Source organism: Bicyclus anynana, chromosome 14 (assembly GCF_947172395.1).
Source record: "Bicyclus anynana chromosome 14, ilBicAnyn1.1, whole genome shotgun sequence".
In the NCBI taxonomy this organism is placed as follows: Eukaryota; Metazoa; Arthropoda; class Insecta; order Lepidoptera; family Nymphalidae; genus Bicyclus; species Bicyclus anynana.
In genome coordinates, this window is record NC_069096.1 from 2,271,547 (window position 1) to 2,289,556 (window position 18,010).

The 18,010-nt window shown below is 34.1% G+C and overlaps 1 protein-coding gene across 3 annotated transcripts in view; it reads left to right on the forward strand.

Annotated features, from left to right (window-relative positions):
- The window catches only part of LOC112057882 (palmitoyltransferase ZDHHC8), a 32,039-nt gene extending 15,428 nt beyond the window's left edge, over window positions 1–16,611 (forward strand). For all 3 annotated transcript variants that reach the window (XM_052885631.1, XM_052885629.1, XM_052885630.1), the window contains 4 exons: window positions 906–1,080; window positions 3,090–3,289; window positions 4,158–4,316; window positions 10,261–16,611. In XM_052885631.1, the coding sequence (XP_052741591.1) occupies window positions 906–1,080; window positions 3,090–3,289; window positions 4,158–4,316; window positions 10,261–10,639 (913 nt within the window). In that variant the 3' untranslated portion in view covers window positions 10,640–16,611. The remainder of the gene's footprint in view (window positions 1–905; window positions 1,081–3,089; window positions 3,290–4,157; window positions 4,317–10,260) is intronic.
- Window positions 16,612–18,010: the final 1,399 nt, after the last annotated feature.

Consider the following 18,010-nt stretch of genomic DNA (forward strand, 5'->3'; position numbering starts at 1 on the left):
ATATTATAATCTATCGGTATCGGTATATTATAATATCACGAGATTATAAACTACCGTACTTTACAATTTAACGGTAACATCAATAACATATCATATATATAACATTTTGACTAGGGCTAAAGTATACTAGGGAAGAGGGCATGTGGAGCATAGTTTAGTTAGGGTGATAATGTTATTTCATCGATGACCACTATCAGATAATGACCGGAAGGGATGGCTTAACTTGCTCTTCAAGGGACACCACCAACTTCTTAACTTTGGGCTGAGAATTTTACCTGAACCTAATAAAAGCTCAGTAGGTATTCCATGACGCGACCCTGGATTCGAAACAGCATAGGCTAACCATTGGACCAACAAGGCAGAGAAACTCCTACGCACTACAGTCACCAGAGCATTTATGCTCTATCCGCTCACGGTGACTACAGTCCCCAGTTTAAAGTCCTCTCGGCAAAACTTTGAAATAAATCAAAATTATTCTGTATTATGTATTGTCTATGTTACATTTTAAACAGAGATTTGTCGGAGAGGTGTGGAGCAACTTTTTGACATCGACACTATAGGAAATTCTTCTTTGTGGCTTTCATTTGTGCCTACTTGTCACGGTATATCTCGCCATTGTCGAGTAGATAGAGAAGGCACGAAGCAGGGTTGTTCGGTAAAGGCTGACAAGTTCAAATGAAGAGTTTGGAAGCAATGTCAAAAAATAAATCGAAATGAGATTTTTTTATCTATGGTTTTATTGTAATAATGCCTATCAAATGTAAATAATCCTACTTTTTCGTAAAAGCGCTTTAGTCAAGTCGTTAAACTTTCTTTGATATTCGGATACACAACTAAGGTGAATATCGTGTTTTGATTCTTTGAATTTTGAGGATCTACTAAATATTTAATGTTGATAATTCCAGCCTGGTCCGACCGTCCAAATACATATACAAGGGCGGCAAGAAGCGGCGCGACGGCGGCGTCGGCAACGCCGCCATATCCACCATAGCGGCCGACCACCACGCGCAGGTAAAGACGTACACGGCGGACAACGGCACCGCGCACCGGCCGCTCGGCGCGCACGCGCACTACAACAAGGTGAGAGCCAGACCAGCACCGCTCGCTGTGTGTTGTGTGTCTGTAGTGGTAGCTTGTGGAAGCTATTGGTGCAGTAAAAACTCCTTATTTGCGGATTAAAAAATTGCGACCCAATTCCTTTATACGCGGCTAAAGATTTTGTTATTCGCGGATCTTGCTGCCAAAAATTACGTGAAATCTTAAACTTTACAATTGTGACGTAGTAAAATGAAGGTTTTAGAATGCCACTGATAAATATCAGTCTGAATTAAAGAAGGTTTTAATAAACTGTCAAGCAAGAAAAATTACATAATTTGGTCAAATACGTCAATTTTTTTTTTTATGTTATATTTGTTTTAATTTGTGAACCCAAGAACGTATTTCCTCCCAATCCATATACCAATCAATATACCAGTCGATATTCAGGTTTCTGTGTTCGCGGCACATTTAAATAACGTATCCCCAGCGAATAAGGAGCTTTTACTGTATATAAATGTGTCTGTGTGTGGAAAAGTATCAGTCGAAAAGGGGTTTATTTGATAGATATAGAAGTGTTATTTTGGGGGCAATATTTCGTTACAGGCATATGATATGGTACATAAATATTAAAAAATATTTATAAAACAATGTTGCTCTGTGTACTTTAATAGTGTATTATTCTAGAGTGTGTGTTTCAGTCTATATTGTTAAAATCTTAATAGTTCATTTTAGTTAAAGCCAAAGTGACATAATCAAAAAGTATTGAATATGATGATTGTACAAATGCTGTGAAAAATTTTCAAGTTAGTGAGTGAATTTCTTTACGACTCAAGAAATTGGATATGGGGTTAAATCTTTAAATCTCTAGTGACACAGTATTTAATACATTTTGATAAGTTGTCTTTTTTGCTTTATAAACTCTCTGAATGACCCCAGATATCGCCACTAAGAGATATATGTTTTACTTTACATTTATTTATTTATTTTACTTTACTTTTATGTATTGTGTTTACATTTATTTATTAGATTCTATGAGTTTATTTTGTTAAGTTGGAACTAAATTATTGGCCAAAAAAAGTTCAATTTAATGTAGTTTTAATTTCCGGTCGGTAGGCTTTGTTTAGATTTTGTTATCACATAATATTCATTAAGAAGCTAAAATGAATATAATTATTTACACATTGCTTTTCTAGACCCTGATAAAGCTCAAAATCATATATATCCTCATTATTTATAACTAGATTTCATGCTTGTAGAGCAAATTACGTACCTTCAATTCACGAAAGTTCAAATTCTAACGTTTAAAATTATTAAGTTTTTAATGAATGTCTAAAGTGAATTGAAGACATGGTCATGTCTGGCTCTCCTGTTAAATAATTATAAATAAATCACTTCTTTGCGAAGAGTATTTTGACATAACATGTTTGAAAATTATACTATTAAATGGTTATTTGATTTGCTGTTTGTTGTCCATTTTGGTCTCTGGAATATCTTTTAAGCTGCTAAGCAGCAAAATTATTGTAATGTTTGGACTGGTCACTATCTGTCTATTAAATGGTTAGAAATATCAATTTCAAGTTCATAAAAATAGTTTCTAGCTTTGTCCGAGTTTTACTTTTCTACTTGTTTTTGTTACATATCACTATACTTACGTCGCTGACTTTATAAAGTATTTTTTAACTTTTGGAACACAAATCAAGGTTTTTATGAGTTTTTATTAATTCTAATTCTGAAGTTGTCAATAAAGAAAGTTTAGATTAATTTATTTATTATTAACTACGCTTTTGAAACGTTAGGTTATCTTATGTACATAGATACATTATGGTGATAAGTCAAAAACAGTAAATTAAACTTGCGAGGAACAAACTCAATCAGGGTATTTTTTTCTTTTATTTAGTTTTTTGACTGGGATAGCAATTGTCCTGTGGGTTGCGTTGTATTCGCGTTGCATTTGAATATCTGAACGTGAAGCGTGAACGGCCTTATAATAATGAAAAAATAATACAACTCAAGCCATGATTATCGTTATGGCAACTAACGCATGTCTGCAGCTATCGCCGGGTCGGGAAGAACACGAGGGCGAGCTGGAAGGGCCGGGCGCGTCCCAGTCGGCGGACTGCGAGCCGACGCCGCCGCCCCTGCAGCGCCGGGGCTCCTCCGCCAACCTGTTCCCCCCAGCGGAGCCCCACCACCACTTGCCACCGAGACCGCATCACTATCCGAGGCTTAGCCCGCTTTCGAGAAACACGAGGTAAGCGCAAAGATGGCCAATTTTGTTTATTTCTGGTTTCAATAGTATATTCAACATAATGTGTATGGAATTAACGATAACACATCATCCTTTTCCACGTTGTTTATTTAATAGGCGTTCTGTACGATGTCATCAGGGTACCGGGTTTCTTCATGTCAGGATCTGACGATGGAATCTTGGAGAAATCGAGGGGAACTTTCGAAAATCGTAGAGACGGCTAATGCGTTGGTTAATTTTTTCATTAGGTATTTTAAAGCACTACAATTTTGTGAAGGTCTGTCTTCTGTCTGATAATGGAGCTGAAACACAAACGAGGGAACTCCTCAACGATTTACAGCAGTTACCTTATGTTTGGGCTTGATTAATGTGTATTGATGAGAACTCTACATCTAGATGGGTAGTGACTGTCATTAGGTGTCTGATGATGAAGAAGAAGAACAGTAAATAGAATTCCTCAACTGTTCACAGTAGCTACGCTGTGTTTAGGCATGATTCATTTGTATTGATGAAAGCTTTACATCTAGATAGGTAGTGATTATCATTAGGGGTCTGGTCATGAAGACGAATGACAGTAAATGGAACTCCTCAACGGTTCACAATAACTGCATATGTTTGGGCTTGATTAATGTGTATTGATGAGAGCTTTCCATCTAGATAGGTAGTGACTGTCATTAGGAGTCTGATGATGAAGATGAAGGACAGTAAATGGAACTCCTCAACGGTTCACAGTAGCTACCTTATGATTGGGTTTGATTAATGCGTATTTATGAGAGCTTTCCATCTAGATGGGTAGTGACTGTTATTAAGGGTTAAATGATAAAGTAAATGGAACTACTTAACCGTTCACCGTAGCTACCTTGCATTGCAGTCACGGCGGTACAACTACCTCAGGGTACCGGGTGGTCATGGAGCCACTAAGGTACGAGACCGGGTCGAACGGTGGCGCGCGCCCCTCGCCGACGATGCAGCAACGCATCAAAGCGCTCGGTGTGCCCACGCCCTTAGCTGTCAGCAGTCCCGTGCGGAGGTATGTATGCCCCTATATCGATTGGGGAACTAATCGAGCGGGAATTTACAGGTTATTTACAGTGGAATTCATATACAGTAAAGTCTTAAATTCACCATAAATATATGCTGAAGCATTCACGCAGTGGTTGTATGTTGAATCAATCTTTTTGAGAGGAATCCCTAGGTGATTGCACCATTTAGCATTCACATAATGGTTGAATGTTGAATCAATCTTTTTGAGATTCATAAACAATTTAAGAAACTTAGGTGATTGAATACACCATTTATTATTCACGTAGCGGTTGAATTAAAATGTAATACTAAAATGTACCAGTATTTTGGATTTTTAACTCATAGTCCCGAGTTAAACGGACTTTAAATAATGTAAACGGAATCTTGTGGTTTCGTTCCTTTTGCTTATAAAACGTATAGAGGTTGATATTGATACATAGCGTGATACTATGACCTAGGTGAACTTTTGATAGTGTCTATGAATTCCACTGTTGTCGTTTAGGAAATACTCATTAACCAAATGCGATAGCGGGGAATACCCCAGAAGTTTAATCAACTCTACCGTCATTATACGTGTAATTTACATTTTTAGTGCTAAAAAGTCATAGAATATTTTTAACATTTGTCGTCATAATTTTGTTCTAGTGATAGTTAAAGATATAGTATAGAATTAGTGATAGTTTTATTATAGTTAGTTCTACGAACCTTTAAATTCCCGCTCGCAAAAATTAATTAAAGGGCATCATAATATTTTTTTTACTTGGTTAATAATGTTCGATGTTGGGTATCCCATACATCTCAACTTTGACATTGTGTTGATTCACTTGTAGTGGAATAATTGGCGATAATAATACGGAGACTGTTCCCATAGACTAGGTGTTTATTTTCCTCACATTCATGGCCTCTTCCCATCGCATTCATACCACTAAAATGTTTTTTTTACCACAACGAAACTAAACGTCCTACCCGATCTGCATCGCTTACGATATGTTTTGTTTATATGAGTGTTAGATTATAATTTGCATGTAAAATGTTTTGCTTCACATAAATGCCATGTATTCTTTTGGGAACACGACTGTTATGTTCGTTTTTTTTTTTAATTTTCGTTATTTCACCAATCTCTATATGTACATCTGCTTTACATGTAATTGGTTATATTCCATTGTAAAATAATATTTTACATGGGAATATAAATAATAAATATTGCAAGTTTGCTTTAATATAAGAATTTGAAACTTACTTGAATTTGAATAAGCAAGTAAAATGTTTAGGTTGAAACGCAACGATCTTCTATTAAAAAATGGATGCACAATCAGCGAATTTGGGATTTAATTGAATATTAGACTATATTTAAAGACCTTAAGGTATAATTTTCTTTACCAATATTTCTAAAACTTTCAAAGCAAAATTGGCCAGTCTTGAGGTGAAATTTTCTACATGTTAGTGCATCCTTTTATTATAAGAGGTCAATGTTGAAACCACAATATTAATAGCAAACTGGCTAAACTTTATACGTCATTTCATGTCACTTTACTAATACACGATCAAACTGAGCATATCTTTTTTGTTGTTTTAAAAAATTTAAAGAATCTTTCTTGTTGTTTCAAGGATCTATCGATTTTAAGAACACTCTTGAGACTCGATTGTTATAGAAAAGTAATTTTAAAGTTATGCTCAGATTCTTTGACTTCTTTTCTTTGTTGTTTTATGTTGTGTGTAAAAAGTGAAATTGTGACTTACATGTGTCTAAAAATTGCATCAGTATGTATCTAATCTATACTCTTATTCTAAATTCAATTCTAAATGGGGCGGCCACAGAATATTTGAAGCTTAATACACATTGAAATAGATATATAATTTAAAAAAAACTAAATATTCATTTATTTTGTATCACATTTTGAGACCAATCACTTAAAAAAAAACATCAACAGCTTGGATTTTTTTATTTTATTGCAATTATCCATGCGACGACACTTTTGCTTTACTCCTTTCTGTCTTTCCTTTACCTGTGGTCAATATCCTTCAAATTATAACAAAAATAAAATAAAACTACACCTTCTTCCTTCAAAAGTATTTTTTGAAGAAGAAAACCTAAAATATTTTTATCTTGAGCTTATTCCATACTATACTTGATACAAATCAGAAGAATTTTCATATATAGATAATATTTAAAATTATTATCTGGAAAATACCTGGAAATTCTACACTTTCATCTCAAGGAATGGGAGACCTTGATTCTCTTATATGACATTTGGGTGTTAACGCCAGTTTAAGGGAATAAAAGATTTTGTTCATTAAACTTTTTTCAGTTAGGTTATGTGTAAATAAAGGAGTGTGTTATATAATAATATTAATTTTCTATATTTTGTAATGAAATCGTAATTAAGACAAGACATGATCATATCAGTCATAGAGTAACAGAAGTTGTTTGAAAAAAAAACATTCTTTAATACTAAAGTGACTGGCCTAAAAATGCAGTGATAAATTATTATTTTTCTTCTTTTACTAATAAATGTCTATTAAAGCTTAATTATGTGGTCGAAAAATTGTAATGATTGAATTTACCGCTTACCGCGACAGATGGACCTAACGCATAGAGCCGACGTGTCGACGGTAACTTGTTTGTGTTTGCTTTTGTGTGCGTGCACTTTGGTTTCTTGTACATATTTGGTTTCTTTGTTTGCGTGTGTTGGTGGATTTTTGTAAAATTGGTGCTAATTCATCCAATAATTGAGAACACTGTTCTGTAAGAATAAATGGTTATTTTCTTTTTTCGCTTTTAGCGATAAGCAATTTTTATTACTTTGGTTTACTGAAATTGTCAGAAAATTTTAGCGATTTATTAGGAGGTTATTTCCTTCAAAATAAGTAAAAATTAATCGCGTTCATAACTCGAGAACTAAAATATAAGGGTTTTATTTTGTAACTTCGAAACCCTCCCATTCCATTACGTTACGCTGAAATCGTCAGATTTTCGAAATGTGCAATTTTTAGCTATCAACTCACCTACCTTATCTTAATCTTACGTGCTGGTCGTGTATTTCTAAAGTTTTTTTGATACCCTAAGCGTACCCACCAATATTAAGGGCTCATAGTGGGTGGAGGTACTCAACAACGTGCAAGGTATAGTCCCTTATATTTATCTGCCGCGCCTGAGTAACTGCAGAAATCCCCTCTTCGGCTCCCCTACCCCTACTATTAAATACTTTGCCTCTATCCGTGTACGGCGACAATAATACTTTTCCCATAATTTTTGAACTACTAGCGGACGCCCGCGACTTTGTCCGCGTGGAATTTAGTTTTTCACAAATTTCTCGGGAACCATGGATTTTACCGGGATAAAAAATAGTCTATGTGTTAAACCAGGCTATAATATATCTTAATACCAAATTTCAGCTAATTCGGTTCAGTAGTTGAGGCGTGAAAGAGGAACAAACATTCATATCATCCAAATCATCAGTTTTCGCAAATCTCGGGAATCCATGGTTTTTTTTCTGGATAAAAAGTAGACTATGTGTCGATCCAGAGTTAAATCTATTTCCATTCTAAATTTCAGCTAAATCGCTTCAGTAGTAGCGGCGTTATAGAGTAACAAACATCCAAACACCCATACAAACTTTCGCGTTTATAATATTAGTAGGAAGTAGGATTGGCAAAAATATAAATTGAATATCCACCAACCCAAGCTGTTTCTTAATAGATATTTTCAATCTAGACATCATTTTAACAGATAGGGAATATTTTAGGATTATTTTCTTGAATCTTGACGTAATTTAAATTTAAAGAGCAAGGCATTTAATTTATTATTGTTTTTATTTCAGTGATGTGTGGTTTTCTTTATTTACTGTTTTTTTTTATTATTTTGTAAGGCATGGTTTCTGCATTTAAGCACTAGTGATGTTGCCATCTGTTAATATTTCTATAGTTGAGCTTCACTTTTTTTTCGTAGCAATTGTTTAAATACGCTTTATTTAAAAAAAAAACTCGATTTATTATAAGCATGTCATTTATCTTCGAATCATTGTATTTGTTCCATCATCTTTAATTTGTCAAATTTTAAATGAGAATGTCGAAATGCGAAAAACGGGAATGTCCTTTAAAATATAATTCTATTGTGGTAAATAAATTTTATTAACAGATGGTTTTGAGTGTAAATTCTGCCTAGACATAACAGATAGTTTAAAGTTTAAATGATTAAATTTAAAATTTATATATATTTATAATTTATACTACCAAGACTGCTGGGTTATTCGTTGAGTCGGTGTCTTTCGTAGAATAGAGTTAAACGAGCCAATTTGACATTAGTGCTTCTTACATTGCAACTTGATTATGTAGTAAAAATAATATTTCGCAGCTTACCTTTAGTGAAAACACTATTAAATGTCAAACGTGTTCAGTGGCTTTGGTTATCTGAATGAAACTGAGTTAGAGCGCGCACACGATGACTTTGGGCGTGGCCAAAATCAAGAACTAATCAAATGCCGCCTTCTTGTCTTGTCGTCTATCTCGCGGGCGTCCGCTAGTTTCTATAAAATTCTCTATGGTGTTGAGCAAAGGATTCGTAACCTGAATTTTCGATTTAATAGTTACTAACAGACTAGGCAGAATTTTCACCATGAGAAAAGTATTAAAAAATGTAAATTTGTATTTTATTTGCAAGCTGTTGTTCCAAAATGGAGCGCGGGCGTAGTACGACGCACTATACTATGGCTGGAATAGGATACCATCGTATGTCTATGGTCAGATTGTGATCACAGACCACAGACTTGGGGTAATAGGCACAAACAATATTGATATTATTATTACCTACTTTTTTTACTTGTCTGCTGAATTTTCCCGTATTTCTATGTATATGTACTTCTTACTTCTTTCTAAGGCATGATTTTTTGCCTAATTATTTATTAATGTCACTTTCTGGTGGGATTGTTTGAATCCTTAACATGACCGATTATTATTATTTATGCTTTAAATGGTACCTGTACTGTTTCTTTTTTACTACTATTATTATATTTGTATGATAAGACTCTTTTAATTAGATGTTTGAGGAAACCTCTTCACTAATGCAAGAGTAACTGAATTTTGAGAAAATGTTATAGTTACAAAGTTCAGTCTAATTTAAGAGAGGAAATAAATGGACGAAAATTTGTTTTTCTCATGTTGTCCTAAAGTTTTTATTATGATATTTTATAATTTATATTTTCTAAAAATATTGTTAGGAATTCTTTCTTCGCAGTGTGTTTAGTTTTTTATTCTACTGCCGTTTTGTTCTTTTTTTTTTTTTTTTTTTAATGAAACAGCCATCTTATAATTTCGTCACTCTAACGCCTATGCTTTGTCGTTTTTACATCCTGATGGAAATTATGAAACGGTTCTTTACAAATGCTTTACCTAATTTCATTTATAATTGAACTTATTCAAATGTAAATAAATACAGCTACAAGTTATAATTTTTCTTTATTTCTGCTACCTAAATATATTTTTATGTATATATTTAGTTTCGTCAGGATATAAAGCGACTAGGCTTGCAGTAGTTTGTTTGTAGTATAGTGGCATGATCCCGCAACCGCTGCACGCTGGCGCCTGGACTCGGACACGTTCAGAACTGGTCGCTGCTGGGTCGACAATGTTGGGGCTTGTGGCTCACACACGCTTCTGTACATATATCGCGGCTAGTTCTAGTGGTGCGATTGTTTAGTTTAATTTTTGTCCACAACTGTTTGCTTGCCGGACGCAAACATGGCCGCTAGTTCAGTAGAAAGTATGTTTGTCTGAACATTGTTCGACCGGCGATGGGTGGGCCGAGGGAGTTCTGAACGCGAGTCGAGGGGCGGCGCGCCGGACGCTTCCCCCCGCAGCTCCCGTCTCCTTCTGTCCGTAGGCCGTACGATAACGATAGCGAGCGCTCGGACGAGCTCGCGCGATTAAACCCCTGACGTGAGCGCCGCGCACAGGTCCAACCCCGGCACGCCGACGCAGCCGCGCCGCCCCGACTTCATCGGCGTGCGCGCCTCGCCGCAGCGCCGCTTCCTGTCCGAGGGCGAACTGCTGCGCGAGGCGCCGCACGCGCCGCACGACGTGCGCGAGCTGGCCGCGTCCCCGCAGCGCGGCACCTACCTGTGGGCGGAGCGGCCCGCGCCGCCCGCCGCGCCGTCGCCGCACGCGCGCCGCCGCCCGCCGCCGCACGCGCCGCTCGCGCCCGCGCCGCGCCCCGCGCGCCCGCTGTCCTTCATCCGCGCGCTCGAGGTGCAGGACCAGCTGGAGCGCGCGCCGCCGCCCGACCCGCCCGACCGCGCCTCCGTCTACGACTGCAACTACGAGATCTCCGTGTGACGCAGCGCGCCGCACGCACAGTTTGACTCCCTATACCCGAGATAGGCCAGTCCAAAGATTGTTCTCACACGTCACGCACAACGGACAGCGGCTCCGTACCGTGTGTGTATTGTTTATGTATATTTGGTGAGCGACTCGTAACTCTACCACTGTTCCGTAGTTCCGGACTCGTTGTGTATATAACTCCCCCCAGTGTTGTGATTCGGTGGTCGCGAGCGTGATGTTGACGCGATCCCTTGCACGGACCGAAGACTGTAAACCGTAGCTTAGCATTTCAGTACATTTAATCCGAAATGGGATTCGACTGAGTCGTAAATTTGTCTCGTTCGTTTGAATCGATTGTGCAGAGAAATTGTGAAAATGACGGTCAAAAGCAATTGTTGCTCGCTACTTTACATGTTTATTGTAGCGAACGAGAATGATTATTGGGAGAGAAATGTGTGCCAAATATTATGTAGATGATTACGTAGTGCAGATTTTTAACTGCTTCTCATATTTGGTTCAATGAGTAATACAAGGCTTGCACGTTTAAACCGACCGCATTTAAATTACAAAGGAATAATTTATAATCTTTATAAAATAATATTTTATTTTAAAGGATTGTATATTTTGTTATTTTATTGTTTAAGAATCATTGCGAGCTATTATTATTGCTATTCCTCTAAAGAATTCATAAAGAATATCAGCGGAATACAAATTATACAGTAATGTTTTTTGTACTGCACACAAAAATTTTTGACGAAAATAATATTTAAAAAAAAATCAATTATGTCGTTACAAGATGATAATTTTTAATTTCGCATACCTTTATTCATACGACTAGAATTGACGAAAGTAAATCGGATTACTGACTAAATATTATCGATAAATAAAGATGTAGCTAGGAAATGTGTAAAAAAATGTAGTTTTTGTAAGGGAATTGTGTTAATTTAGTCCATAGTGAATATAGGTTGTCGTAAAAGGGTCACAGTTATACAAAAAATAAGGAATTTCTGAAACATAAAATAAAACACCTGAAGTTTGCGACCCAAGATCTCATCTCCTTCCGAATTTTTAATCCACACAGATACGTACTTAGAGATTTTCCGTGGGAATTTAAAATAAATGTGGATTATATATAGTAGCGCGCAAATTGATAGCCAACCTGAGGTAGAGCATTTGGGAATTAGCAGTTTTTTTAAATGATAAATATTTTTGTTTATATAAAAAAAATCTTTATTATTTGCCTAAAAATAATGATAAAATTGAAAAAATAAGCGTTTAGGTACAAGTGCGAACTATTCGCGAATAGGTGCCTAACATGTGTTGTAAATTTACGGTTATAAAGTTTTGATAACGTAAAGGTAAATGCCCACCGGCCAACGTCGGTAGTAGAATCCAGGTATACCCCCATATAAAATGAAGATGTTATTATGATATGTATATAAATAAGGATCTAGTAAAATAATTGGATAAATAAAACTCACGATGTATGGTCAACGATCTTTGCTTGTACCTTGGAGACAATTTAAAGATGAATTGAAAAAGATGTCGTAAAACTTTGTAGCAAATTTTTTTTGATCATTATTGAAGTAGAATTATAAAGATTTTTTTTTTGATATAAGTAAATTGCTTGGTGACTTATGTAGGCCAGGGCTGGCTAGGATAGGACCAGGATGGGCTTTGCCTATATAACCGGACATTATTTAAAATTACTAGGAAAATGACACCGTCTCCCTTGTGCTGTACCTCAGGCCCTTTGATAGACACGTGCGTTCTTTTAATAAAATAAAATATTGAATCAAATTTCCGTTAAAAGTAATATATAATTTTGACTAATAATAAAAAAAAAACATTTTAAGTTTAAAACTGCCAACACAAAGTTGACTTTTGTACTGTGTTGCCATTTACAACGTGTACGACCCGTTTAGTTTATAACAAAGATGTAATTTAAATTATGATATGATAAATTGTGTGAGTGACATTGAATTAAAAATTCGCATTTCTTTATATCCGAATGGGTTATAGATGTATATTATAATTTACGAGTATGTACATAAAATATTTATTGTGTCGTCTTACCAATAAAATGTACCAAGTCATTAGACAAATAAATAATTATTTTATCATAACGCAGCACCCTCAGGACGTATGTGACCCAAGTTTAGCCAGAACATTACGTCGTATTATGTTGATTATTTTTTTTTAATTAAGCTTTTTAATTTTTTTCAAAAAAGTTTTGATAAATTTTCTTGGAACAGTATAAACTTTCAAAGTCTATTTAATATGGTCGGTGGATACTTTACGGTTTGCGAAAACTTATGATAAAGTTCTTTTAATCTAAACAAATAGGAAATTTGAAAACTATTCATTCTTTTGCTTTGATTGAAATTTTTTCAAAATCCGTTCATTGGCTTTTTGCATTGCAAACTACAATTTTGCATTGTGGCAACACTTATATTTTTATAATTGTAATATTTTGGATTGGGTCACTTTCGTTCGGGTGTTGGTTGACATTTTGTTGATTTTTGTTTAAGTAAGCTAATAGGTGTAATAGTACGTTGTAAATATATTATATTTGCCGTTAAACGTTAGGGTTTTGTACAATATAGATATTTATGTTTTCTAGATTTATTATGAAACACAAAATGTAACTCTTCGTGTGTATGGAAAATGATTAATGTTTAAATGTACAGCTTAACTGTAATATTTGTAGGATAACTTTGTAAATAGTTCGTATCATAAACACGTAAGATTTACTATGTATAGTTACTGTTATTAAATGTTAATATTATGTATTTTTAATTATGTATTTTACATAATATATACTATTATTATTTTTATTTATTTACGGTGCCAGTAACTAGGATTTTTCCCTCTACCGACATATCAATTTTTCATTTTAAATAAATATTTACGGCGGGTACAAATTATTCTTTTTAAATACAAAAAACGCTAAATCAAAAATTGTATTTTTTAAAAACATTTGATTTATATACAATCAATGAATAGAATTAAATAAGACGAGATTTGAATATTTTAATTTAATTCATTAATGATTATTTAATAACTTTCTGTATTAAAATATATGGGTTGTAAAATGTTAGTAATCGTATTATGATTTATAATTTTTATTTTTATTTCAATAATTACATAGTAAATGTACCATACGAGTATAATCAAAATAATAGTACCCGCCAAGAATATAACCAAATATAAAACAGTTGTTGGAAAAAAACCACACGGTTTTTTTAATACATAAATAATTGAATCATACAACATTGTCATTGTTTATGATATAATTGTTTTGAATAAAATATAATAATATCTTTTTTATTTTCACATTCCGTTTTTCAAGACTTCTAGTATCGTCCTAAACGACACTGCGTACTTAAGTTTATACGCATTTGTTTATATAGTGATTCACCAAAATAATTATTATGATTAATTTTAATTTTAATAGCTCTGCAGGCAATATGCTGTAAGATTGTTTACCATTAAAATAATAATCACACCTGTTATACAAATGGTACGTAGCAAGCATTTCAGTGTTATAGATATCCAAAAGTTTTATTTATTACCCTTCCTTATAAGTAAGAGTGAAATCAATTTTTTTTAACAAAATCATCAATATGTTGCCATTAGAAAAACATTATTGTCAGACTAGGAGTTAATATAGTGTTTTTATAATATACAATGTTATGTACCTGTTTAAATTTATCTTAACTTCTATATAATTATTATTTTGACAGTTCTGTTTTGTTCGTATGACGTATGTGTAAAATAATTAATGCATTTGTTAACTCTTAGTCCGACTTGTAAATAAGTTCGCGTCCGGTTAAACAATTTGTCAAATATTTAAGAACATCTATTCAAAACCGCAATCGAAAGCGTACGTTACTATGTATTTTTTTTTTAATATGTTATTCTTCTCACTAATTCGGCTCGAAGGACCATATAAAAATAGTGTGCACCGCTTCAAACAAATCAATAAACCGGATGCGGCTTCAATGATTTATTGTTAAAACATACATGCATTATGTTAATGACCATTGCTTACTGACTACATAGTCTATGAAAAATATATGTTGATGTTTTGATCTGGCTTCATGATAGTTTGTACAGTCTGTATCAAATGATTGTCATTTACTAGAATACCTAATCCAATGCTAATATATAGTTCCTTGTTTTGTATTGTTTATAAAAAAACGTTGGCGTTGTAAACAATGTTTTTTTTTTTTTTTTGTAAAAACGTCCTGAGTTCTGCGCACCGTTTGTAAGTTTATCACCGACGAATAGCAGACCGCGCTGCGTGTTCTCTGCTCGTTCTGTGTGGGGCTGCTATGAAGTTAAATAAATTAGAACGCACTACACAAAACTCAGAACGCCTGAACGCTTTCCGTCTGTAATAGTCACATTTTTTTTTATTTATCTGGATTTTAGAGGGTGCATCCCAGTAGAACTGTTGGGATATTTGACTTGACTTATAGCATATGAGTAAAAAACTTTATATTTTAATCGATGTTATATTTTGTTTAACAAAAATATCCTTGTGACAACTGAAATCAAATAAAACTAAGTTGTTTAAACCAAGTTTTAAACTAAAGTCAATGTTTTGAAAAAATCTGAGTCCTCCACATCGATTGACCTGTTATACTTATGATCCATAACGGTCTTTGACTTCCTTTGCAATGCTGTTAGTAATGTCGCCAAAAGCTTTCTTAAAAATACATTTTAATCTTTCGTCATTCCCAAAGTAATCTTCAGCCATCAAAGAAATTAATTGTTGCTGACGTTTTGTGCAGGCTGTATTCGATATAAATACTTTGTTTATTTACTTCACCATAATTCAAATCAGTTTGTGTAGATACTACACCATGATTATGTCTTTCATTTTGTGTAGATACTTTCCCTTTGTGCCAATATGTCTGCGTCCTACGACTTGCTAGAAGATCTGGCGTTGCATTAGTCGATCGCAGACCAGATTCATCACGGAAAAAATATTCTTTTGATGTTGACCCCAACCACAATTTTCAAGTGTGTGATTATTATTCGCTGAAAGTCAGTACAGAGAATAACGTCATGCCATTATTATTATATAATTACCTACTATATCAATGAATATATTTGACCATTACATGACCATTTGACGACATTTTATTTATATTATTTTTCGTATTAATGAAAGTCTTTTAGATATGTTGTTTAAAATAACCTACGCCTGTCAAATATTTATTTTAGTCCATATTTTTTTAAAAATAAAAATCATCTGCAAAGGAGATTCTTTAAAGAATGGATATATAGCGAATAGTGTACCGTAGAGAACTGATCCCTAAGGAACTCCGATATTAATTGCCATTTGATCAGATGAGATAAAATCCAATTTATACCTAATAATTGCAATATCAAAAGAGATTACATATTATATAAAAACTAGATATGTATTATGTAACGAACAAACAAGATGTTGATTGCAAATATCGACATATCTTTAGTTTTGTCACAGAAAACATATGTTTTGTTTAAATACTAGTAAGAGACCTATAGAACTTCAGGTATGGGGTACTTCTGGGATGCACCCGATTTTTACACCAGTAATTCAGGAATAGTAAAGAATGTCATTAGCAATTATTGTTAAGTGTTATTTGGGTTTTCTGTTGTAGTAAAATTCGTTGCATTTTTGCTGCTGACTGTACCTACTTGTTTAAATTTTTTATTTTCCACCCATTGTAAGATAAGCTTTTAATTGAGAATTACAAAAGGTAGTTTAGTGTATTGACTTTATTATAGCTCAAAGTGTGTCTGGAGTTACATCAGCCGCGATATGTAAGACTAACATGTAAAATAATAATAGAACCTCCTCAGAAATCGTTATTACATATGAGTATGTGACAGTCTTTTATTTTTGTATTTTGATAAAATTTGTGTAAATAATTTTCTTATTTTATTGATATTAAACTCAATTAATCAAGCGGCGTTTGATTTAATATAAAGGTTTTTTTTATTTTCCATATTTCCATCTCCTTATTCCAATATTGATTGATAATCACAATCAGAGATTTACAGATAGATGTACCTATTACTATAGCTTTTTTTAAAATAATTTAATAATGAAATTCAACATTGCCGAATAGATATAAGAATACAAGGATGCTCTGGTTTTACGATAACATAACGATCTGGATCCTTACGATAACATAACGAATGACAATGCTTCCCAGGCAATGCAAACAAGCTACGACGACGAGACGAGAGAGTCTCAATAATTCTAGTTTCGCTGCGAAGGATTCTGATTATAGTCTGGGAGATATTACTACACGGATTTGTCGAGTTTTGGCAGATAATAGCAGAATCGCGGTATTTTTTTTTTTATTATAAATTCATTTCATACTAGCTGGCATCGTGCGGCTTCACCCGCGTTGTTCCCGTTCCCGTAGGAATACGGGGATAAAATATAGCCTATAGCCTTCCTCGATAAATGGGCTATCTAAGACTGAAAGAATTTTTCAAATTGGACGACTAGTTCCTGAGATTAGCGCGTTCAATCAAACAAACAAACTCTTCAGCTTTATAATATTAGTATAGATAAAAATATTAAAATTGTGATAAAAATGGGATGAGGAAGAGGAGGACCTACTGTCATATTTACCAAATATTCGCAACGACACCAGTTTTTAGTGTTCCGTAGTCCACAAGGATTCTTTAAAGTTTCGCCAGTCCGTTTGCGGTTTAGCGAAGAGACTATTACTACTAGAAAGCTGTAAATTATCGTGAGTATGTAGATACATTAAAAATGTGAACGAAGTCGTAAAATTAAATCTTTTAACATATTTTTGGGGAATATACTTCTGTCCTCTACAAGTGAGGATGAAGTTTTTCTTACTCGTTTATTTCATAGTGTGGGGTATCGTTGGATGGGTGTTTGAGAGATATGTAGGTACCGAATCGTAAATCTATGCTCCTACCAATATATTTTTTATATTAGGAAACTGCTAGCAGATTATATTTTAGATACGAGACCAAAAAAGTGAGCAGGTATTTTAATTTTTTTACTCATTTTCACTGTGGAAGATCATTCATTCAGATTCAGATGCGATGACATCTGCCATCTGAATCTGAATTTATAAATGTATTTAACAAAACTCATATTTATTTCGCCAATTATACAAAATATCCGCACACTATTGAGTACATGTACGAAAAATCTATGTAATTCAAACATTCCCGCCTCATGAAAATCTTTAAAAGACCACGGACATCAACTATAGATAATATCATAGATAATAAGTATTTAGGTACAGACATATATTAATTTACTCTTTGGGTACAGATAATGGTTTTTTCTAATTCACAGATTGTCTACGGCTGCATTTCATCCTATTTTAAAAATTT